Source organism: Prionailurus bengalensis, chromosome A3 (genome assembly GCF_016509475.1).
Source record: "Prionailurus bengalensis isolate Pbe53 chromosome A3, Fcat_Pben_1.1_paternal_pri, whole genome shotgun sequence".
Classification (NCBI taxonomy): Eukaryota; Metazoa; Chordata; class Mammalia; order Carnivora; family Felidae; genus Prionailurus; species Prionailurus bengalensis.
Window position 1 is genome coordinate 102,608,673 of NC_057354.1, and position 23,253 is coordinate 102,631,925.

At 45.6% G+C, this 23,253-nt stretch overlaps 2 protein-coding genes across 5 annotated transcripts in view; both read right to left on the reverse strand.

Annotated features, from left to right (window-relative positions):
• Window positions 1-1,785: 1,785 nt before the first annotated feature.
• LOC122497166 (interleukin-36 beta-like) lies at window positions 1,786-11,870 on the reverse strand. Of its 2 annotated transcripts, none has more exons than XM_043603964.1 (5): window positions 6,058-11,870; window positions 5,037-5,069; window positions 4,374-4,481; window positions 3,206-3,345; window positions 1,786-2,412 (listed from the first exon to the last, which is right to left on the reverse strand). In XM_043603964.1, the coding sequence occupies exons 1-5, from the start codon at window positions 6,110-6,112 to the stop codon at window positions 2,200-2,202; spliced, it is 549 nt and encodes a 182-aa protein (XP_043459899.1). In that variant the 5' UTR covers window positions 6,113-11,870; the 3' UTR covers window positions 1,786-2,199. The 2 variants fall into 2 exon arrangements, with proteins under 2 accessions (XP_043459899.1, XP_043459900.1); XM_043603965.1 differs by having other exon boundaries at window positions 5,037-5,124; window positions 6,058-11,864.
• A 1,673-nt stretch (window positions 11,871-13,543) lies between these two features.
• The window catches only part of IL36G (interleukin 36 gamma), a 39,118-nt gene continuing 29,408 nt past the window's right edge, over window positions 13,544-23,253 (reverse strand). Inside the window, exons 1-5 of one of the 3 annotated variants that reach the window (XM_043603967.1) lie at window positions 20,678-20,943; window positions 20,108-20,175; window positions 19,549-19,653; window positions 18,800-18,939; window positions 13,544-15,846 (exon numbers count right to left, since the gene is read on the reverse strand). In XM_043603967.1, coding sequence (XP_043459902.1) covers window positions 15,637-15,846; window positions 18,800-18,939; window positions 19,549-19,653; window positions 20,108-20,175; window positions 20,678-20,772 — 618 coding nt within the window. In that variant the 5' untranslated portion in view covers window positions 20,773-20,943 and the 3' untranslated portion in view covers window positions 13,544-15,636. Of the gene's footprint in view, window positions 15,847-18,799; window positions 18,940-19,548; window positions 19,654-20,107; window positions 20,176-20,600; window positions 20,944-23,253 lie in introns of those variants that run through there. The other 2 variants (XM_043603968.1, XM_043603969.1) reach the window with 2 other exon arrangements.

Here is a 23,253-nt window from a genome sequence, read left to right on the forward strand (position 1 = left end):
GATACAATCTCTGCCTTCTAATGTACCTAGAATTTGGTTGAAAAGAGAGCAAAGAGGCCAAGACAAGGAAAAAAACTCCAGCATGAGTCTAACAAAAGAAATGTCTCAGGATAAGGTAAAGTGCTATAGACCTCAGAAAAGAGAAGATGTTGTATTTCGTTGGGAGGATGAGGAGTGGCTTCTGAACACTTTAGACAGACGTGGGATGTTAGGAAGACATAAGGGGCAGATAAGATACACAGTGATGACAGTGCTTGAGATGTTTGCAAAAGCACGCGCAGAGGCACGGAGGGAAGAAATCCAATGCGTTGGGAGTAGCTGGTAGACGAAAGAAGCTCGCCTTGACCGAATCTGCCTTACCCTGGGTTTACACCAGAAAGCAGCACCTGAGACAAGGGCTTGCATTCAGATAATGAGAAGTGACCCCAGGGAACAGGACTGGGGCCTGAAGAAACTGAAGCAGGGAAATGAGGCAAGCCAATGCAAGGCTATGTTCTTGAGCTCAGCACTGCCATGGGTGACAATGACTCAATCCCACTGGGACCCTCCAAGGTACTGTGCGGGTAGAATGCATCTCAGAATTGTACACTTGAATGGTCACAGCGAGTAGCATGTTCCCATCTACTCCCACCCCCTCCCCACGATGGTCAAGGGTTCCTCGTGGGGCTGCTCCCTCTTACTTCCGAGCGTGTACATGTGTGAGTGCCAAGTGGGCTCCTACAAGTCTTTCCCCACGGTGTCCTAGGAGCCTCCGAGCAGAGAGAGACAGATGCTTGGTGTAGCTGAGATAACATGCTGTCAGGTTATTTATACCTTCTCCGAGCTGGTTGCACAGCATTGACTGGAGTAAGAGGCATGCCACCAGGATGTAAGAGGGGATTCAAGGATTAGCTCAGAACCACGGGCAGTTTGTTTTTTGGTTTCTGTTTGTTTGTTTGTTTGTTTGTCTGTCTTTGAGAGAAAGACAGAGAACAAGCAGGGGAGACGCAGAGAGAGAGGGAGACAGAATCCCAAGCAGGCTCTGCACTGCTAGAGCATAGCCCGACACGGGGCCCGAACTCGTGAACTGTAAGAGCATGACCAAAACCAAGAGTCAGACACTTAACTGAGCCACCCAGGCACCCTTGTTAAGTGATTCTTTGAAATACTGGTTGATTTAAATTCACTACGGTAAATGATTAATCTTAATCAAAGTATGTATTACATGTCAAATTATTAACGAATGATATTATGAATCTGTTATGATGATCAAGACATTTAAATTTTTTATTTCACCTTTATCTGTTTTCTTTTTAAAAGCGAACTTTTGGGGCGCCTGGGTGGCGCAGTCGGTTAAGCGTCCGACTTCAGCCAGGTCACGATCTCGCGGTCTGCGAGTTCGAGCCCCGCGTCAGATGGCTGATGGCTCAGCCTGGAGCCTGTTTCCGATTCTGTGTCTCCCTCTCTCTCTGCCCCTCCCCCGTTCATGCTCTGTCTCTTTCTGTCCCAAAAAAAGTAAATAAACGTTGAAAAAAAAAAAAAGCGAACTTTTAATGGAAGCATACATATGTACACACAGAAAAGTGGCTACATCATAAATGTACAGCTCACAGCTTCCCATTCATTTGTATTTCACATTTATCCTTAGATTCCTCTTTGGTGGGGGGCCTGGCTGGCTCAGTTTGAAGAGTACGAGACTCTTGATCTCAGGGTCATGAGTTCGAGTCCCACATGGGGAGTAAAGATTACTTAAATAGAAACTTTAGATTCATCTTTGGGAATACATATCATAATACATGCAGAGAATTAACAAATAATACTCTTTTATTGATAGGGTTGTATGAACAAAAATGTTTCGAACTCACATCTCTAGGCTATAGGTTGTCAGAAGGAATAGGTATAGAGAGGGGTGTGCGTAAGAAGCATTTGGGATGTTGACTTAACTGGACTTGGCAACTAAGTGGATAGTGGGACAAGATCAGGAAAGAATAAAAAGTGATTCAGGTTTCATACTGGGGTGATGTTCATATGAGGAAACATGGTGCACAAATGGCCGTCTAGAGGAAAAGGTAGTTTTGGGTGACGAGAATGAGGTGGGGCTACGGATGGGCATCAGTGCATGTTAGTCTATGAAGATGACCTACTATGTCTCCGAATGGAAGATTCTCTGATTGCTTGATCCTCTTTCCTGGAATCAGTTACCCACAGCCCAGGCTGAATTTAGTCCTGAGGCTCTAGATAGAAGTTAGTGATGTAATCTTTGCCCCTCTCCTTGGTGAGAATGACAGGCTGTCCTGCTGTTTTGGAAGTCGCTATGAACCAGTCAGGGTAGGAGACGGACTGAAAAGTGGAGGTGGAGCCCTCCTTATTATGGAAAAAGAGAAAAGGCTTCTGTGCTTTCTTCTTGTTGTGTACATCCATGATATTTTTCTCCTAGGATCAGGAAAAAGGTTTATTAGAGAGGATTACTGAGAGAAGGGGTCTAAACTAACATAGCCCTTGAGAGTGACCGCTTTCCCCAAAGGGAGGGCCAGGGGCCAGGGACACAACCAGATGAAAGGACACAAGGTGTCAGAAGAGGCAACCCACTGGCTCCTAATAGCTTGGCTCTACCCCAGGATCCCCTGATACAAGGTGCTTCTGATTCTCTGAGACAGCACTGTCTTCCCTGAGAACAGAGAGAGGTTTAAATCTCTTTTGTGGGTGCTCTTGGTGGGCACCCACCCACAGGTGTGGGCGTCTCACAAGATTCCCAGCCTCTGAGTGTGTTTAGATCTTAAAGCTTTCATCATAACCAAAAAGATTTGCTTCATAACTATAAATGCTACCTTCAGGACAGGAACCATAGGCATATAATCCACAAAATCCAGACTAACAATCTCCGCCTTGTCTCCTCTGTCATACAGTGGCCTTTGTTTAAGTGCGAGCAGCCCAGCATCGTGGGGGATTTCTGGGAGGTAGTTAAAGAAAACTGAGAATGGAGAAACCACCATTCCTTGGCCTTTCTGAAGCATTCTCGTGGGTGTATTCTCTGGTTTTTGGAGAATGTTTTCACATTAAAATGAGTGTTACACCCACGCCAAAAGCAGCATTTATTGACTTGGGGGACAGCCAAGAATTGAACAATCCAGGATTGAAAAAATGTTATTTTTTCTTCAGTGATATGTTAAATGAAATAAAAAGTACATCTCACAGTGCTTCTCTCATTAGCTGTACAACCACTCACCTTAAGCTGTAAAGTTGGCTGGCCCTGAATTTCTCCACAGAAAAGACAAAGATGGTTGTTCTTGATTCCCAAGTAAACTGGATTGCCTTTTCCTGCATCATGGAATTCTTTGTCCATACATGTCATTAAGTCAAGACTGACTGGAAACACAAGGAAAAATGGAAACAGGTATCAGCCTCCAGGGAGCAGAAAGGACAGTCCTTCTGACCTGACATTACTCCTCCCAGTGAGGGGGACACTGAGCAGCCAGAACTCCCCCAGAAGCCTCTTCCTATTCATCATGTAGCTGAGACCCTACATCATTATCTGAAGCCCATTTCTTTCACTTACTTAATATCAGAACCCCAGATGTTACCAGGGCACACTGGTGGGGCTTCTAAGAATGTTCTTTAAAAGGAGTTGACTCATCTGGGAGAAGCTATGTTATGTAGCCAGCTCTTCCATGAAGTTTGGCTATGACTGGTTAGTTATGTAGAGACAAGTTATGTAGCCAGCTCTTCCATGAAGTTTGGCTATGACTGGTACATAGAATTGTATTGAGACTAGCATATGGGAAAAAAGAGTGGAAGTAGGAATGGAATGTGGGGATCAAGAGAAGGTGGAATTTCTATTAAACTTAGCAATATTATATTAGAGCACGTATACCAGGGATGGAAAGGATCCAGTAGATAGACAAAGGTGGAATATACAGGGAAGAGAAGAATTAAATCAAACATTGAAGTCCTAGAAGAGGGAAAGAAGCTGAGATAGATTGACTTTTGATGGGAGGAAGGAATATCCCCAATATTAGAAGAGAGGACACCGAATTAGGAAAGTGTATAGTGGAAAGATGATCAAGTTTGATTTTGAGGACATAGGTAGCAATGGTTGAAATTTAAAGGAGAAAAACTCCAATAAGAAGGTCAAATACTGTTTGAGTGGACAATCCCTCCTTATCTGAAGACATTTTCTCTTGGTAAGAAGGGCTGCCAACCCCTCATCCCCTCATTTCTAGGTGCAGAGTTTCCTCTGTGGAAGGGAACCATCTTGTCCTTGCTTGCCCTTCCTGTGGACATTGGTCCCAGAAGCCGGACAGGCCGAAGGCATGTAAGCTCATGCAAGCTCAGCCCCATCTCCAGTGGAACTGGTGCCCCTTTAAGAAGAAAAAGTGGCTTTGATTGTCACTCACCAGGACTGACATTGTTGTTAAAAGGAGTTGTTATTAAAGAATTTCCATTCAGGACCCACACCATCTGTAGAGAATCATGAACACCAAAGATTCTGGAATAGTCTACCGCTGCCAGAAGACAGAAAAGCACAAAACACATATAAGGTTATTATAAACTTCAGGACTCTAGCTGCATCCTGGTCATAATGACTTCTGAATCCTTAGGGGTAGGCTCACTGCTCAGAGAAAGAGTGGCTATAAGGAGAAAGGGAGGGGAAATAAGCCAGGAGCTGGTTTGTGGATCAAAGAATCTGTAAGACTCTACCTGCATTTATACTCCCCAAGAGATTTTCAAGGTTTGTCTTTTTTCTAGGGATATCAGTGACTTGTCTGTTTCTAATTTATACTCTCTGGGTAGTAACAAAGCCAAAAATATTTAAATTTGTCATCAGTTTCTTGTTTTTTTTCTTTATGCTCTTTAACAAAGTAAATAAATTCCAAATATACATAATAAGAAAAGATCTAAATGCTCTGAGATTTTCAAATGCACGTTTTATGATCTGAGTATATTAGCAAGAGCAAATGCATCTGTAGCTAAGTAAATGATAGGGGCCCTTGTACTGTATTATCTTTGGTGAGGCAGGATGGAGATATTTCCAAGCTGGTTTGTGATTCACCACTCACCTTGGGGGGTGGCCATGCTGGCTTCAGAGCTTCCTGTGAAGAAGACAAGGTAAATCAGACGATGGAGAGGAGGTTGTCAGCAGCAGGTCTCATGGAAAAGGGAAGAAGAAAACATGTCATCCAGTTCTCTCCCCTTCCCAACCCCAGAATTTTGTGTAAAAATTCTTCTAAGAAAGCTGCCTCCAAGCTCCTGTCCCAGATGCACATCTGAGACTAAGGAGGGGGTTTTCCAAGGCCAGAAAACCCCAAATGGAAACTCCCATCTCTATCATGACTGGTAGTCCTGGTTCTTCAGACTACAGTGGCCTTGGGATGCCCTCCATCCATCACATCTGTGATTGTTAGGAGGTTCCAGAGCACCACCTCAGGCACTGTTCAGTGCACCAAGTCTCTGGATTTAACTGAAGGGAGAGGAGAGTGTGCATCTATCTCCATTCTAGCCTCCCACATATCTAGTGAGTCACCACTTATCCTGTCTTCAAGTCACTTAATCCTGGCTACTAAATGTCAGAAAATCAGCCTCTCTGACCCCCATCTTCCCCCATTCTTCATCCAAAGAGGCATCCCTAAGGATCTTGCACACGGACATCCACAAGTTCCATTAGGCATTTTGATTGTCAGGAGTCATCTGTCCCTGGGCTTCTGGTTAGGGCACCAGGACAGTTCCCTAAGAAGGCCACAAGCTCCCCCACAGTGAGAGCCAGTTGTTCATATCCCTCCCTGCCTCAGGATCCTCAGTGCCCGATTCAATAGTTATCCATGGACAGGAAGTAAGCAAATCATCACCTGTACTCTTGGAAGTAGCCCTAGCTCCTCCAGTATCCTGTGCCTTCCACCAAGGTCCCCCAAGGCTCACCAAGGACAGCAGTGAAAGAAGTCCATCATGGACTCTAGATCACTGCCCTAGATTAGTGGGGAGGGGAATTTACCTACCAGATGCTCCAGTACTCTGAGCTAGTAGATGCACATTAGGTCTTCCCCAAAGGAAAGCTTAGACACATGGCTTCTGAGCTCAAATTACCTTTGTCCAAGAGATGCTTTTTCCCCAGGATCCAAAGTAAAGGTTCTAGCTGCATCCAAGGGCTCTGGAAAGCTGTCTAGGACTCCCCAGAAGCAAGAGAAGATCAAAGATCAGCAGGTTTCATGGCTTCAGACTACACCTGTAATCTGTTATTATGGACTATGGCTTCTTCCAGACTTAGGTGCTCTGACTGAATCCAACAGGTTCCAAGCTTTTTATACACACAGGGAAGGAAGGAGGTTCTACCTCACTTGGGTTGGGACTGCCTGACGCTGAATATTTTCTGGTTCCTGGTGCAGAGATTCAGTGAGTCTTTATGTAAATGTCAACCAAGTATGACTGTGACTTGCCCATTCACCCTGAAAAAGTAGGGCATGCTAAGTAAGCTCTTAAGAGCAACAACCAGGAAATATAGTCATCAACACTGAGTTTGAGGGAAGAAACATTATGGGACTGCCCCAGGGCTGATGACTGGATTCTTTTGCCACAAAATGACACACTGGAATGTTATTCCTAGGAGTGGAAGCCCCCAGTAGGTTCAAGGTAGGAAGTAGACTAAGGAAGGAATGGGTCCCCTAAGACCTGTGTAGCTTGCAACTACTCCTGGTTCACAATCACCGTATTCTCTACCAATCTCAGACCAGGTAAAAACACCCCAGTGTATGCTTCTCTAGCTTTTCAGAGCCTGTATGCATGCTGCTTCTCCACTCAAGGGAGACTCCCCTGGGCAAGGCCAGCTCCTGGGCACCCTGCCCATCATGGACTACTGGTCACTGACCTAGATTAGTGGGGCAGGGAGTATGCCTCCCAGATGCTCCAGTGCTCTAATCTAGCAAACACACATTAGGAACACACATTAGGTTTTCCCTGAAGGAAAGCTTAGACAATGCTGTAGATACCCTGCCCCAATCCCTTCAGCCCAACTGAGTTCACCATCACTGTGGCAGTTTCTAGCACCTGTCTGCTTCACACCTCAAGGGTATTTATTTCAATAGCAACCTCAACCAATGGGGGAAGGGACTGGTGGGTTAATATCTTAGCCTCCCCAGCTTCTGAAACAATGCTAGGGTTTCTCAGGGAGAAAACAGACTAAGACAGTAGTTTAGTATTCAAGAGCCAGAGACTCGTATTCAAAAGATGTATGTTCACAATTAGGCTTTGCAACGTTTGGACTTGTGTCCTTGGCACAATCCTTTCACATCTCTGATCCCAAGATGACTGTTATATGAATGCATTGTACCTTGCTGGATTATTGTGTTGGTTAAAGAAGAGTATGCAAAGTCCCCAGTACATGACACCTTCCTGTAGCAACTGGCCTATTGAGTCTCTTATGTCTGTCACTAGACCCCAGATCAGCCTATTTGTCTCTACCAGCCTTTTTGCTTTGACTACCAGTAGATCATCCTAGCTCTTGACATTTGTGCTACCTTATCAGCCTACCTAACACATAAAGACACTCTCAAGTTCACACTATATAGTCTTCCAAGGGATTCTCACTGCACAGTGGGATATAAAGGTCGTTATGATCTTGTCCTGAGTAGCTCCATAGCCATTCCCTCAAGAGTGTGGAATCATGAAGCACTCATACTCAAATGTGCAGTAGGTATGTCTGAGTCAAAACTAGGATTCAAAATCGATCTGTGGCTATGAAGAGGAGTTTCCCCAGGTATCCATTAGCATGAGTTGATTTCCATGCTCAAAGAAGAAAGTCCAGAGCCTATGACATCACCCCCATGCTCCTTATATAGGACTGGACCCACTTGGAAATCTTGAGGAGAGGATCTCAATGTCCTGATATAAGGTACAAAGAAGCAAACATTCAGGACACATTGATACGGATGCTGCATATACTAATGCAAATTCATTCAGGACCACAGCTAATAAGATGGGGATGGAGCCTTTCAGATTCATTATTTCATCCTATAAATACATGGAGCTCCGTGTAGCCTAGGCACTTAGTCCACAGTGCCATTAGTTGAGGTGATGGGGGCTTTGGTGACACCAGATAACACAAGACCTCAACTTATGTCTCCCTAGAATGGAGGTGCATCCTTTACCACCGAGGTGGTGGGTGATCCTGAGAAGGGCCCCTGGGTCAAAATATGTGAAGGAAACCTCTTTCTCTGTAAAAAAAAGAACTCCATATGAATAAAATCTAGAGATATAGCCTTTCTTCTCTCTTCAAGTAGCCCGAACTGGATCTGAATTAGGATTTCATTCCCTTGTCCATCCATATCTATCCTTCACTAGTCAGGTCATGGTCTAACATAGTCCCCTCGGTTCCATAAATCTCTCCCAATTTATATAGCACAATTCCTATCACTCAGTTTGACTATTGTTCACATATTGCCAAGTTATTAAATGAAAGAGTCCTTGTTCTATACATCCTTGATGTTCAAAGTATGATCTGTGGACCAGCAGCATTGGCATCATCTGGCAGCTTGTCAGAAATGCAGAATCTCAGGCTTTATCCCAGACATATAGAATCAGGATCTGAAATAAAGGAGCCTTAAAGCCACGATATGTTCTGTGCTGCTATAGCATGCACCCATGCCATACTCTAGTCACACCAGCACGAGAGAGAGAGAGAGAGAGAGAGAGAGAGAGAGAGAGAGATCAGGACTCAGGGGCTGCCTAGGACTAGGCAAGCAAACCAGATCTAGATTCACCCAATCTCTGGAACCCATGAAGTAGATGGTCTTGGCACTGAACAAAGTGGGTGAAGGAAAGATATAAAGAAAAGAAGTAATTCCTGGAAGGCTGTGGCCATGAACATGCCCTCCTGAGGATTTTCACTTTGAGTACTCACAGTTTGATTGAGCCAGGAACTCTCAAACTGCATTTGGTTTAATGTAGGCCAAATGCTTTCCACCAGAAACAAAAAGAGAAAACCCATCTAGAGGAGGGCAGAGCCACTTAAATAATTTTACAAAGGCAACAAGCCGCAAAGAGTTGAAGATCACCAGGCATATAAGTAAACAAGATCACAAGAACAAGAACCAAAAAAATAGACAAAGCAAGATAGTAGAAACATACAGAGACATCTGGTTTTATAATTATTATACACAGAGCTTAAAACAACTATACTAACCATATTTAAGAAGCAAATGACAAACATGGATGTTTTCCTAGAGTAGCAAACTATGAAAAGTGGCAGATTTGGAAGCATTAAACAGCATCTCTAGAACAATATAATACAACAAATAAAATTAAAATAAACCAAAATTTGTATTTGGCAACAGACAACACACACCAGAGGAGAGAATTAGAGAGTAAAGCAAGCTGATGGTATAGGAATTTCTAGCACTCTTTGCCTCCCAGAAACATCAATTTGAACAATTATCCATACACAAAAATACCTTCACAAGAGTTAAGAATTTCAGGTGAGGGATGACAGCATCTGGGTGCAGCACAGAAATAAGAAAAGATACATTGAAAAAAGGGTAGGAAATATAATTTCATATTACTCCCATCACCCATCCCCCAAGCCAGAGTATCCCAGCATGGAGAGAGACATCCAGTTCACAGGAGAAGAGTGAAGTAAGGAACTGACTTCACAGCAGACTCCACCACCAGCCCACACCAGCACCAGACTGACTTCTGTGGCCTGAGGCTCTTGGCCTACTCTGGTACCAGGCCAAGTTACCATGCCTCAGATTTCTGGTGGGCTCCAACAAACCCAGGCTACCTGTCCACTCCAGCACTGGGAAGACCCCCCACAAACCCAGGCTCCAGGCAACTTCCTGCAAATCCAGACTCCTGGCCCTCCCTAGTATCAGGCTCACTCTCATGGACCCAGGCTACCAGCCTGCCTCAGCACCCAGGTCAGCCTTCACAGACCTAGACCCCAAATAAGTTCCCATGGAAGGAGGGTCCTGGCCTGCCCCTGTGCCACGCTGCTACCATTGGCCAAGGTCAGGCAGTCTCCTGTGGATCCAGGCCACCTGTTCACCCTAGCACCAGGCCAGCCCCATTGCCTCAGGCTTTAGACAGGCTCCCCCCCATAAACCTACGTTCCACATGGGCTCCCATGGATACAGGCTCCCAGCCCACCCTGCCACCAGGTTGGATCCTAGAGCTCCAGTCTCCAGACATTTCCCTGGGCCCTAGCCTCCAAGCCAGCCCCCGGGGATTCAAGTGGTCCTTCATGGCCCCTGCAGCTACAGGCTACAGGCTGACTCCCATGGCCCCAGGCTCAGGCTTGCCCAACTGCTGGGGTGGCCTCCATGTCTCAGCTTCCAGGCCAGCTCCTGTGGACCCAGACACCAGGCCCATCCACATAGACCCGGGTCCCAGGCCCACCACCACAGATAGGCACTGGGCCTGTCCCAGTGAACCCAGACACCAGACCGGCCCCTATGGACCCAAGCACCAGGTCTGCCCACCTGCTGATCCAGGCACCAGACCTGCCTGTCTGAGGACTTCAGAACAAGCTCACGCAGAATCTTTGGACAAGCTGCCTGGTATAGGGCTTTCCCTTCCAAAGCCAGCCTGCCAAGACTGAAAGAAGTGTCTACTTCCTTAAATGCACAGACACCAATAAAGGCCACAAGGATCACAAATAATCAAGGAAACATGATATCGCCAAGGAAAGTTAATATAGTTCCAATGACTGACCCTAAAGAAATGGAGAAAAATGGTCTGACAAAGAACTCTGAATAACCCTCTTAAAGAAATTCAGTGAACTGCAAGAACACACAAGTAGACAACAAAACAAAATACAAAATGTCCCCAAAAAACGAAACAAAAAAACAATGTCCCAAAAGGACAATACACATAGATTCTTGGGCAGTGGTCAATGCCTGCTCACTGATCAGAAGACTAAAAGATAAAGAGATATAAAGACATGTGGATGGACCTGTGGGAATGCGCACAAAATGCGAAGATGTTTGTATTTTTTTTGTTAATGTCCGCCAGAAGGCATCAACCACAGAAGAGTCACTGGCTACCCAAGCAAATAAAATCACTCTGCTAGTTGACCTTAGCCAGGCTTTGTCTTCAGCTGCCCTGTGGGCATGTGAACAGTGGGAGTGCATTCTATTCCCTAAGGTCATTAGTAAAATATTGATTCTTCAGCCCTCCTCTAAACCTACTAAGTAGGAATTATGCAGGGAATAGGTTTTAATTTACTGGGTCCAGAGTGAGCCCAAACACCTGAGCTTGTAGTTCAGACCCCAGATGATTCTGATATTACTTCAAGTTTGAGAAATATAGATACACAATATATTTCAGCACTTACACCATTACATAACAATGTTTAGGTGGCCAGGAATGTTCCACCCTGGGTGGGTCATCTGCTGACACCCTGCTAGACAGCCCCAATGATGGGAACAAGGGGGATCATACTTTATTCTGCTGTCTTGCTTTGGGTAATTGTTGCTAATTTCTCAAAGAGTGCTTCATAACACCCCAACACCAGGAGATGGAAATTGAAATCAAGAGTATCACATTTCCAAACCTACTACTAATGGTCACTGCAAGTCACTTCCACTCCATGTATCTCCCCCCGCATTTTACCCCTAAAAAGAAAAGGCTGAAGGAAAATGATATCATTCAGAGAAGTTATCCAAATTCTGAAAAAGGCGAAAGGATTATTGTGTGCCTTTCCAATGTCATACCAGAGCACTAACAGGACCACCAAAGTTTATCTAACTCTCTATAAATATATTTTGTTTGACTTACTACTTCTATTAACTTTAGCAAATAGATAAAGAGCATATGATTTTTGTAGAGTAGGGATGCAAATGCCATCTGCCTGGTAAAAAAGATAATGTCTCAGGCACCTGGGTGGCTCAGTCAGTTGAGCATCCGATTTTGGCTCAGGTCATGATCTCTCAGGTCGTGGGTTCAAACCCTGCATCAGGCTCTGTGCTGAGAGCTCAGAGCCTGGAGCCTGCTTCAGATTCTGTGTCTCCCTCTCTCTCTCTGCTCTTCTCCCACTTGTGCTCACTCTCTCTCTCTCATAATTAAATAAAAACTTTTTTTAAAAAAAGAAAAGATAATGTCTAAAGTTGGTAATTCAAGAAATAGGAGTAAAACATATACCTAGACACATGGAGGAAAAAGAGCTGAAAAAGACTTAGCAGTTGCCTCATGGAAATATGATCGGGGCAGGATGTTGTTTTCAATCATAGACATGTATTGCTTTGGTAAGAATCGTCTTTTAAACAACTCTTTAAAGGCTGAGAAATAAAAAGTAATGTTTTATTGACATGAGGATCATTAATTATAGCCACTGTTCTCAGTGTCCCGGGGACAGCGTCTTTAGTCCCTGTGCCCAATCGTTTGTGAGTTCAGGGACAGTATCTTCAAGTCCAGCTTCAGGAAGTGGTCTTTGCCCTTCAGCCATCCTGGTGCCGGAAGATACAAGCCCCAAAGCAGCTCAGCAGAAAAACATCCCACTCAACTGTTTTCACTGCAATTGTGATTTTGGTGGCAAGGCTCTAAATTCCTTCCTGGAATCCAAAATCCCCTCTCTCAGTGTAATCTCTTAGATTACACCTTCTCAGGAGCTTCCCAGTGTAATCTGAAACCAGTCCTCATATGGGTAGGTCAGGATTGAGACCAAAGAAAGAAATAATTCACCCCAGATCTGTAGGTGGCAAGTTTAATAAGCAAGGGAATTTATATATGATGCTTGTTTTGGGGCAGCTGTAAGATAAATACATTTCCATACCCACCCACTAGAATATTAAAAATTTATATAGAAGCTTTAACTGGGTTCAGCCACAGGTACCGTCCAGATGTCTCAACATCACATCACTACACTGCCTCAAGGCTGTGTCCTTGGGGCAGCTTCTGGGAGCCCGGAAGGCACCCAGAGCACACATTGCAAGGACAGGAGAGGGGGTGAGGAGCCTCCAGCTGCCAGGGTCCAGCCCATGGGTCAGCTGGTGGTCACATCCTCTCAATGACCTCCCCCAACACAGGGCATCAAGCCCTTCATACCAAAGATGCAAAAGAACCAAATCCTTCAGTGAGTGTTGGCCTGGAGCTCACGGAACCCAAATGCAAGAGCATTGGATATTCAGATGTGTGAAAAACAGGTGTTCACCTGAAAATGAGGACGTTGCTACTCATAGGGTCCTTTCTATGATTTCATATGCTGTGGTCTTTCACAAACGTGATGGATAAGCGGGGGGGGGGGGGGGGGGGGGGGGGGGGGGGGGGGGGGGGGGGGGGGGGGGGGGGGGGGGGGGGTCTCTGGAGGTCTGCTCTCCAGGCTCCACAAGCTAGAGATTACTATGTTTTCATTTTGATTACACTCTAAATATGTTATCAGAACCTCTTCTGGACCATCAGGATAACCAGTTACATGACACCAGGACTCATATTTGAGCTTTTGTTTGAGCTCAAATCTGTGCTAAGTGACAATCCAAAGTGTCACAGCACCTGCATGCAGTTTTCGTGGTAAAGAGATGGGACAATGGAATCACCACACAGCCTGTAGGAGGATGGAGGTGCTGTCACACTCAGACCATAATCGCGTCACAAGCAAATGTGTTATTGGATCCCAACTGGCAGATGTAACAACTGACAGTGTAACAATGTAAATGGTCAGATATAAGAAGCTATCACCATTTATGAGCAGTGAGTATAGTAGTAAATATTCAATAACCAATTCTCCTATTTAATATCCCAGAACTAATTACCTCAGTGCCCATTTTAATGCTGTTTTTTAATAAAACTGCAATGCTAAAACTATATTTAATTGAGGAAGAAAACTTCAAAGAATCAAGAGACGTTGCATTAAATCGGGGCTTACTGATTGCTTACTGGCCTGCTTAGTAGAGTATGTGGTCTGATTGTCCAAAAGTAGGAAGAAAAAAAAAAAAGTAAGTGACTGGCGCTATTTTGGAAATTGTATTTAAGCAAACAGAACTTCCTGTGTCTGTAGTATCAGAGTCAAAATAAGAAATCTGTTATATACAGAACCAGATGTAGCTACATCTTTCTACAATTATACCCACAGTGATTTAATTTCATCAGAATACATCATCTGAAGCATGACCGGTGGGAAAGCTAGGCTCTCTGTTCCAAGAAAAGGCACCTTTGATGAAGTTTTGGGGTGATGGTGGGGTTCGTGGGGTTTGTAGCTGACGGCCAAGAAAGAATTCTTGAAGACGTCTTTGGTGCAAAAAGGTGATATTAAAGCAGGTCGACAGGACCTGTGGGCAGGAAGAGCTGCACTGTGGTTGTGAACAGTGACTGGTTATACACAATGGCACTGGGGGAGGTAAAGACAAAAGGAAGGCCTCCAGAGGGACTTTGATATGCTAAAGAGGACTCCTAAGATACCTGAGGCCTTGCTATTATCAAGCTAAGGTTGGTTTTCCTCTAGTAAGGCATTAACATTAGGACGGTAGGGGGTTCCTGGAGAAACGTGGTACTCTGTATTTGCCTCAAGCATTTGTCAATGGGCCGCAGGTTATACGGGCACTTAATTTTACCTGCCATTTCCTTCTTGCCTTTGTTCCCTATATCACTATGGAAGGGTGACGTTGGGGCTCCAGCAAACTGATTCTACAGGTTCCGGAGATTAGGCTATTTGATAAGATTGACTTTTTCTTGAAATTTACTAAGATATTTGCGAACTGAGGGAGACTCTGGTCCTGCATGACTGTGATCTCTATCAGTTAGCTACTTGTTTATTTCCTCTCCTTTGTCCCTGGGCAGCCAGCAGTGCCTGAGGAATGTCCCACATATGCCACCTGGGGGAGTGGGGGCAGTGTGCTAGCTTGTAGTTTGCCCTGCCTTAGGCTCTGTCATCACCTTTACTGCTATTTTTAAAGAGATCTTGTGGATGCCTAAAAGGAAAAGTCTAGAAGAGGCAAAGAAATCAAGGCTGTGAGACTGTACAGAAAATAGTCATATAGTAGTGTTCTTTTACATGCATTATCTCCACCCTGGACTGTCACCACTGATAGGGGTCCTTCTTTCCCCAGTGAAACCCCAGTGAGCTATCCTCATTCAATTACTCTCGCTAATTTCAGTTTACTATGTTTTCTACTTCATTTTACAGCTTAGTTTTAGCTTTTCTGTTGTGTAAACACATGAAGTTTATATTTGGCTTTATGTTTACATATTAGAATTAGGAAAAAAATAGTTTAACTATTGTTAAGAATTATTTACCTTAACCCTTGAAAGGATACATTCTACAACGTGAAATATACTGGCAACATACAAAGCATATGGAAAATGTAATCTAAATAGGAAAGAAAACAAAACGAATCAGTTCCACACTAGTCACCAGATCATGAGCTCTGACGCTTCTCTGTATCCACCCACAGAGAAGGCACTAATGTCTTGGGGTCCAGACACCCTCGTACAGATAGATGGCTGTGGGATGGACAACTTCAGCTTGAGAGGAGAACTTTACATGACCCCTCCCCCCATGTCTGAGCTCACATTCTATGCCTCGGCTGCCCTGAAGTCATTCACAAAGTGTGATGATAACAAGGTCCTGCCCACCTCTCAGCACTGACGCGAAATGACACGGAGAGAATATAAATGAAAGCATGCTGGGAACTAGGAAATTTAACAAAGACCTCTGACCAAGCTGCCCCCTCCAGACTGAGGTCAAGCATTGATACTTAAATTGAAGTTAACATTGTTCTTTCCCCCCAGGTCTGAAGTGAGGAAGAGGGGATGGCGGATCTCAGAGGAGGCGATGAACCAGCCAGGGAACGCCACGGACTCGAAGGTGGAGGTCCTGCCATCTTTTGAGTGGTAGAAGAGGAAGGGCTCCACGGGCGCGACTTCGTTGTACAGATCCAGTATCTCCTCCTCCTGAAACGTGACAGAGAACGCCCAGCAGGAGAAGCAGAGGCTGTTAGCGGTTCAGAGTTACTTGTGCACAATCAATAAATGTTCCAAAGTTAGAGAAAGCCTTATCCCTCTATTAAAACACATTTCAAAGGAGCAGCAGAGGGAGCATGGAATCTCACCTTCTCAGTCTCTTTCCTCAAATCCAGAGATGGAGTAGGAATGGCACAAAGAAAGGTTAATGAACAAGTGGGCACACTCCAACGATGCATTGGAACTCATCTCACACAAGAGGCTGATGGGGGGGAAAGAAGGAGCTGCAGATCTGCAGCAATAAACCAAGGACTTCCCCTACCAAAGCCGCAACAGTTGAGGGCCGCCACCTTGCAAAACCAGTCTTCTAACAAAAGTTCCAGTATTAGCCTCTGACCAGCTGCCAACACTCGAGGAACGTCAGTGCCACAAAAAAGACACAAGAGGGTCTAACAAACCAAAGGATTTGTATTTAAATAAACAAACCAAGTAAAGAGAGCAATCAGAAAGTGCTTTCTATATCATATGTAGAAGTACATTTTGTGTATTTATATACTGTGCATTGAAGTATTTTTAACAAAATTATGCACACACAAGATCTCCAGAGAGACACTACACGGGGATGGTCCATAATTTGTCCACATTTGGACCTCCTCCCTATCTCATTACCATCTGAACTTAGAATATCCATCAATCATATAATTATTGCTAGACTTGTTCATCACTGTATATCCCAACACACAGAAATTTAATAGAGATGTGTTGGCTGTTTAATAAATAAAAAGACACTTGCTCATTTCAAACTCTGACACCACCTCCTCCATCCTCCTTTTCAACCTCCCGCCTGGGAAGGACTGGGCGGCAAGCCCCCAGCTGCCCTCCCCAGCTTACTGCTGTTCCTCTTCCGGCCATTCATGTTTGCGTTCTCTCCGTCATTTCCATTAGCACATTCGCTGCCATTCTATCTTAAATAATCTCGCTTGCCCACCACCTTTCCCGACTCCCCCTTTGCAGAAAACTCTCTGTAACAGTTGTCTATATAGGCTGTCTCTAGTTTCTCTCCTCCTGTCCCACTCTTAAACCCCTCGGTCTGGGCGTTCACCTCCAGCACTGCAGCAACACTGCTGGCACCAGGGTCCCTAAGGACCCACATGTGGCAGAATGAAACGGTCAATTCTCAATCCATCGAAAACCACAGTAGACAAAATCGCAATAGAAGGGTGGCTTAGCAGACAGGACATAGGTGAAAATGTAATTCTCAGTCCTCTTTCATCACACCCGGCATTCACTCTGTCAGCAAGTCCTCTTGCCTCAATTTAAATAAAATATTTTCAGAGTCTGACTGGCTTCTGCCTACCTCCACTGCTACCCACTTGTCCACGTCCATCAAATCTCCCCTAGATCACCTCGAAGGCCCCCCACAGGACTTTAACCCTGGCCCCCGCCCTCCCCCCCCCCCCACAGTCTGCTTTCAACTGGCAGCCAAAATAATTCTTTTCAAACCTATGTTCATGCATGGGACTCTTCTACTCAAAACATTCTAATAATGCCCCATCTTACTCAGATGGAAAGGCAAAGTCCTTACAAATGCCGGCAAGGCCCTTTGTGTCCTGCCTTTTTATCTCTCTGAACTCCTCCCCACTTAGTTCACTCCTGTCACACTGTTCTCTCCGCTAATTCTTGAACTTGCTCCCACTCACACCTGTTGGCTAACTCTCTTCTTGCCTTCTACTGTCTGCTAAGATCTGATGATGCCGACTGCACTATTTTCTACGGCAGCCCAACTCCACCTGAGCTGGCACTGCCAGTCTCTTTAGCCTGTTCTAACTGTGCTTTCCCATGGGACATAACACCCTTAAAGACACCACAGACTTACCCATTACACTTACTGTCTACCACTTCTCTTCTCCCGCTAGAATCCACGCCCTCTGAGGGCAGAGCTCTGTGCCATTCTGGGCACCAATATATCTCAAATGGCCACAACGGTGCTGTGCCACTAAAAACCTACACATTTACTGAGCTAATTGGACTGGATGAAATGAAATTGAGTCGAACTAAACTGAAGTTTAAGGAACAAGAGGAAAGACTGAAATCTCAGAAAACTGAATAGGAGAGTGAGGAAGCAGACAGGACAAACTTAAAATGTAATCATGACCTGGAAGATTAAACCAAGATATTCTCCCAGGGTGCAACAAGAAAAAAACAAAACAGTGAAAGGATAGAAAGTATGGAAAATAAGATGAGATACTGAAGAGAGATCTAGATGTTCCAATGACTAAGGAATAGGCATTCCAAAAGGAAGGAAAGAGAAGCCAGAATGAAGGAGAGACTATACTTGAAACAATGGTAGACAATATCTTAAAATACAAGAAAGACAAAGATCCTCAACTAGTGATGTGCAGGATAACACAACTGCATGCAGATAACTCAAAAATATCTAGGAATAAATATGTTTAAGAACGGAGAATATTTCTTTTTTTACTTCTAAAACTAGATTATCTACCAAATAAATATCTCATAAAAGAAACTGGCCTTTTGGGGCACGTGGGTGGCTCAGTTGGTTGAGCATCTGGTCTGACTCTTGATTTTGGCTTAGGTCATGACCTCATGGCTCATGAGGTGGAGAGCCCCATGTCAGGCTCCTCACTGCAGCACGGAGCATGCTTGGGATTCTCTCTCCCTCTCTCTCTCTGCCCTTCCCTGCTCTCTCTGAAAGGAAGGAAGGAAGGAAGGAAGGAAGGAAGGAAGGAAGAAAGAAAGAAAGAAAGAAAGAAAGAAAGAAAGAAAGAAAGAGGAGGGAAGGAAGGAAGGAAGGAAGGAAGGAAGGAAGGAAGGCAGGGAGAGAGGGAGAAAGGGAGGAAGGAAGGGAGAAAAGAAGGAAGGAAGGGAGGAAGGAAGAAAGAAACTGGTATATTTTTTTAATAACATTATTTTTCTTACTCACCTTCAGTTGCAATGTGGGCTGCCCTCCTATGTCCTCACAAGACAGACACATTTCTGGATTCTCTATTCCCATATAAATGGGAATCCCTCTGCCTTGCTCAAGATACTCTGGATACTTGCATGGGACAACAGTGACAGTGACTAAGAAGGACAAAAGGGAAGATAGTGTCAGTTTCCTCTTGAAATCAGGACGAGGCCAGCATCACCCAGGTGGGGCAGGAAGAAACCTTGAGTGCAATCCCTGCTACCCCAGGCCCACCAAAACGCCAACCACGACATTTGTTCGTTCATTCATTCACTCACACCATGCACCAGTCACTGCCCTAGGAAATGGAGCAAACATGAAGAGCTAAACAGATGGCAGCCCCTGCTGGACCACCTGGAGGTGGGAAACTCCAACCCCAAGCAGCCCCTCTGCTCCTTGAAGACTTCCGTCCATGAGCAAGTTTGGCCTCATGTGATGTTGAAACCTGCCTTCCCATGGTTACCCACCCATTGAGTCCTTTTAGGATACCCAGAAGTCAGGCAGAATAAGATACTCCTCTTCCATGTGACAGGCCATCAGGTCACTGAAAGCAGCTCTCCGGCTCCCCAGGACACTCCTTCCCAGGCAGGTGTGGGAGTCTCCCCCCTCCACGTGGGCCCTTTTGTAAAGCTGCCTTTGAACACAAGGCCAGTGCCAGCATCCCATGTGTGCTAACATGACGCCTCCCTTGCCTCCAAGGCAGCAGCCACAGGATGACCACTCACCTGGAGTCACACTGTCAGTCCGTGGAACTGTCACAATGGTCTGATCCTGCAGGATCCACACCTGCTGATTCAAGTCAGAGACCTCCCCGGTCTGAGGTTTATTCACTACGGTTCAAATAGAAAAGAATAATGAGGAAACATTCTAATTAGGCCACTTTACTAGACGCTAGGCCCTTCGGGAAGGAAGACTCAGGGTTTACACACCAAAACTGGCAGCGATCTCGTGACCCTCAGCCCAGCCCTTCTTTCCAGGAAAGCTACAGGTGGTGATGAGGAGGGCCAGGGCTGAAGCTGGTCTAAGAGGATAACCTGTCCCACAGTACAGTCAAGGCCCAGGTACTCCTTCTGATAACTACTCTGTGCTTGGCTTGGTGCTGGGTCTGGAGCTAGAGCAGAGAATAAGCACCACTCCCCACCCCGTGGAAGCCCACCATCCAGTGGAAGATGGACAGCACCGGGTGGGAAGGGCCATGCACAAAGAGGGGCAGAGAATGCTGGGGCATCCAGAAGAGACAGGTGTGGGCACAGGCGTGGGTACAGAGCCCCATCTCAACATCACCTGCTGTATAGGGTTCTCCACAGAAAGGGACTCCTCGAATGCATGTCATAATGGGATTGTCTCCACACCTGCGGGGACAGCAATAGGAGACAGAAGGGTCAGGAGACATTCCTAAGACCTTTCCAGGACACTAGTTACTGAGGTCCCCATTCTGGATAGGGAGCTGGCCTGGAAGCCTGGCCTGACACAAAGCCCTAGTCAGAAAATCTGAGCCACTTCCTGAGACAAAACTTCAAGGTGGTGTCAGGGAGGGGGACGTGGCGCAGAGTTTACTCCACCCAAAGATCCAGCCAGTGACAGAATCTCTCCCTAGAAGTCCTGAGCCAGGCGTGACTTTTGACCTTAAAAAGCCACCGCCACCTGATGCCCGTATCCCTCCTCCTTCCTCCCCATCGGCAACTGCTTCTGCCTGGGAGCAGGGGGGGGGGGGGGGGGGCGGCCCCAGGCCAGGGCATCTCTGCCAAGATCCTAGTAACTCCCGGAAACCACTGACCCCGCGCTGGACTGAGCCTGGCATGGCCACATCTCTTCCCTGAGCCCTAAAGCACAAAGAAGAGCTGGAGGACTTGCCAGCTATCAGCGGGCAAGGAAGGACCTTTATCGAAAGTGCAGGGGACTGAATCACAGCTCCAATAGCTCCCAAGAGCAGTGACCGAGACTGTCATTTATTTGGGAAGTACGGGGAGGTCCCACCTGGCTGGGTGGGGTGTGGCAATCATATGCCAGAAGATCCTGTGAGACTCAGATGAAGAAATCACAGCATCAGCATGAGTGTGACCAGCCTGAGCTCCTTGAGAAGGAGGCCCCGAGCCACACCTACGGGGAAATAGAGTTGATGACAGACCCCAGGCTGCTCAGCAAGGGGAGACTGCGGGACTTCCCCGGAGCTCAATTCTCCTGCCTTGTCACTTGGGCTACACCTGGAATGCCAGGCCCTCCACAAGGCAAGTCCATCTGCTGGGGCAATCAAGCTTGCCCTTTACAGTTCCACTAAGGGAGTCTTGTGATTGCAAAATTAGCTGTGTGCTTTAGGCAGGGTTCCCACATGGCATTCTCACTCATCCAACCATGCCTGAACCACCTCAGGCCACACCTGAAAGAAAGGTTAAGCTGAAAGCCTACTATACTCTTTCAGCCCCTCAGAGATGCACCTCATCCCCTTGGGAAGCCACAGGTACTGAGTGGTGCACCCATAACTGATGCAAACCTGGTCTCTGGTGCCCCCAAAATGCAGTGGACCCAGAACTGCCTAAGGACTAAAATGGTTGGCACTGATTTCTCTAACAGAGCCCCAGAACCCAACTTCTCTCCCACCCTCTCTGTTCTAGTAATGCAAGACATTTGTAGGTTCTCAACTAATGGTAACAGTTACTATTATTATTTTTTTTTGTATCATGTTTTTTTATGCCTCCACTCCCACCTCCACACCCCATCTGCTGAGATCAAGCATGAAAACCTTCTGAGGCACAAGTTAACTTGACTGAGGTGAATTTCAAAAGACAGACTGGAATCAACTTCATATTTAACTACCTAGCTACAGGGAGGTTGGGGGAAGGGCTAAAATAGAACCTTCTAGGCAAGCACTTCCATGAGCCCCTTTTCCCAACCCTGAAAGGAATCTTCTTGCTCAACCTCTCATAATTTTCACCCCCATCTCCCTGTTAGCCTTGGATGAACATGGTCCTTTCCTGTGAAGACATCAATCCCATCATTTTTGGCTTCCAGTTTATCTGTCACCCCAGGAGACAGTGTGAAAATGAATTCAGGCACACTGGTGTTCAAAGCCAGGCTCAGCCAGGGTCACCTCTCTTGGGTCCCCTCTGTCCAATTGAAGAGCCTCTCCATTACGCATCAGTCAACATACCTTTCTTGGGAGGCTCACCATAAAATGGCATCTAAATAGTCCTATCATCTGGCCCCCAAATTCTTTAGGCTTCTGTTTCAATCAGGATCTAGTGTGGAAAGCAGAACCCACACCAGGAATTTCAAACAAAGGGAATTGTTTAGAAAACGTGTCAGAAGGCTAAAGAGTAACAAGGAGGTACTAAGGGATCCCAGATAGTTAATTGCAGGAAAGAAACCAGAGAGAACAAAAAAGCCTAGGAGCTCAAAGGAAGGAACTTGTAGGACGGATGCCCAGACCTCAGGAGGAGACCTTCTGCCAAACTGATGCTCAGACCTCTGAAAAGAGAGTATAATCGGTTGGTTGCATGAACCACAAATGTGGAGAGGAGGCATGAGCCCAAGAGATGCTCAGAGGTCCCAAGCGACACAACCCAGAAAGCTGTATTTTCAGTGATTCAAAAGCCATTGGATCTAGCTTGAATTTTCCATGCCCAGAAGGAGGGTGTAAAAATCTATGTTTTATGATGACATGTGTCCTCTTTATTCCACTTGATCCTGACCTTTCCTTCACTTCCCAATATTCAGAGAATCCAGTACTTTCCAGAGTTCCCAGCAATCAGTATCCATTCTGAGGTTCCCAGTTTAAACTTTAGTGTGAATGAGTATAAGAGAAATTAGAATAGGAGTGATGGTGATAATAGGGAAGAACTGAACCACTGGGGTACATAATTGAGGAGCAGACAGCCCATCTACTGAAGAAATGGACCAGAACTTTTGTCTTAGAGGGATGGATAATAAAATTACATGTCATCCTAGCTGTATTTGAGAGGACTATCAATATTTATGCTGGTTATAAAAAGTAAAGAATGTGATTCTGCTATGTAAACATAACCCAGCTTGCCAGGTTCTTTCTATTAATGTTTTGTTGTCACTTACAACAATGAAATATGCACACCATTAAGCGTGGCTTGAATTGAATTCAAGTAAGTACTCGTAAAGCCAAAGATCCTAGACATGGAAATAATTTTATGAGCTCACTAAGTCCAGATTCCAATTTTTTTTTTAAATTTTTTCTTTTCAACGTTTTTTATTTACTTTTGGGACAGAGAGAGACAGAGCATGAATGGGGGAGGGGCAGAGAGAGAGGGAGACACAGAATCGGAAACAGGCTCCAGGCTTGGAGCCATCAGCCCAGAGCCTGACGCGGGGCTCGAACTCACGGACCGCGAGATCGTGACCTGGCTGAAGTCGGACACTTAACCGACTGCGCCACCCAGGCGCCCCAGATTCCAATTTTTAAG

Bases quoted from the DNA above. Each gene is read 5' to 3' on its own strand.
- LOC122497166 (XM_043603964.1), bottom strand. From the start codon at position 6,112: ATGCAGCTAGAACCTTTACTTTGGATCCTGGGGAAAAAGCATCTCTTG. The intron at 4,482-5,036 runs GTGAGTGGTGAA...GTCTTCTGGCAG, and splicing joins CAGCATGGCCACCCCCCAAG to CGGTAGACTATTCCAGAATC. The intron at 2,413-3,205 runs GTGAGTGGTTGT...TCCTGATCCTAG, and splicing joins AGCCAACTTTACAGCTTAAG to GAGAAAAATATCATGGATGT.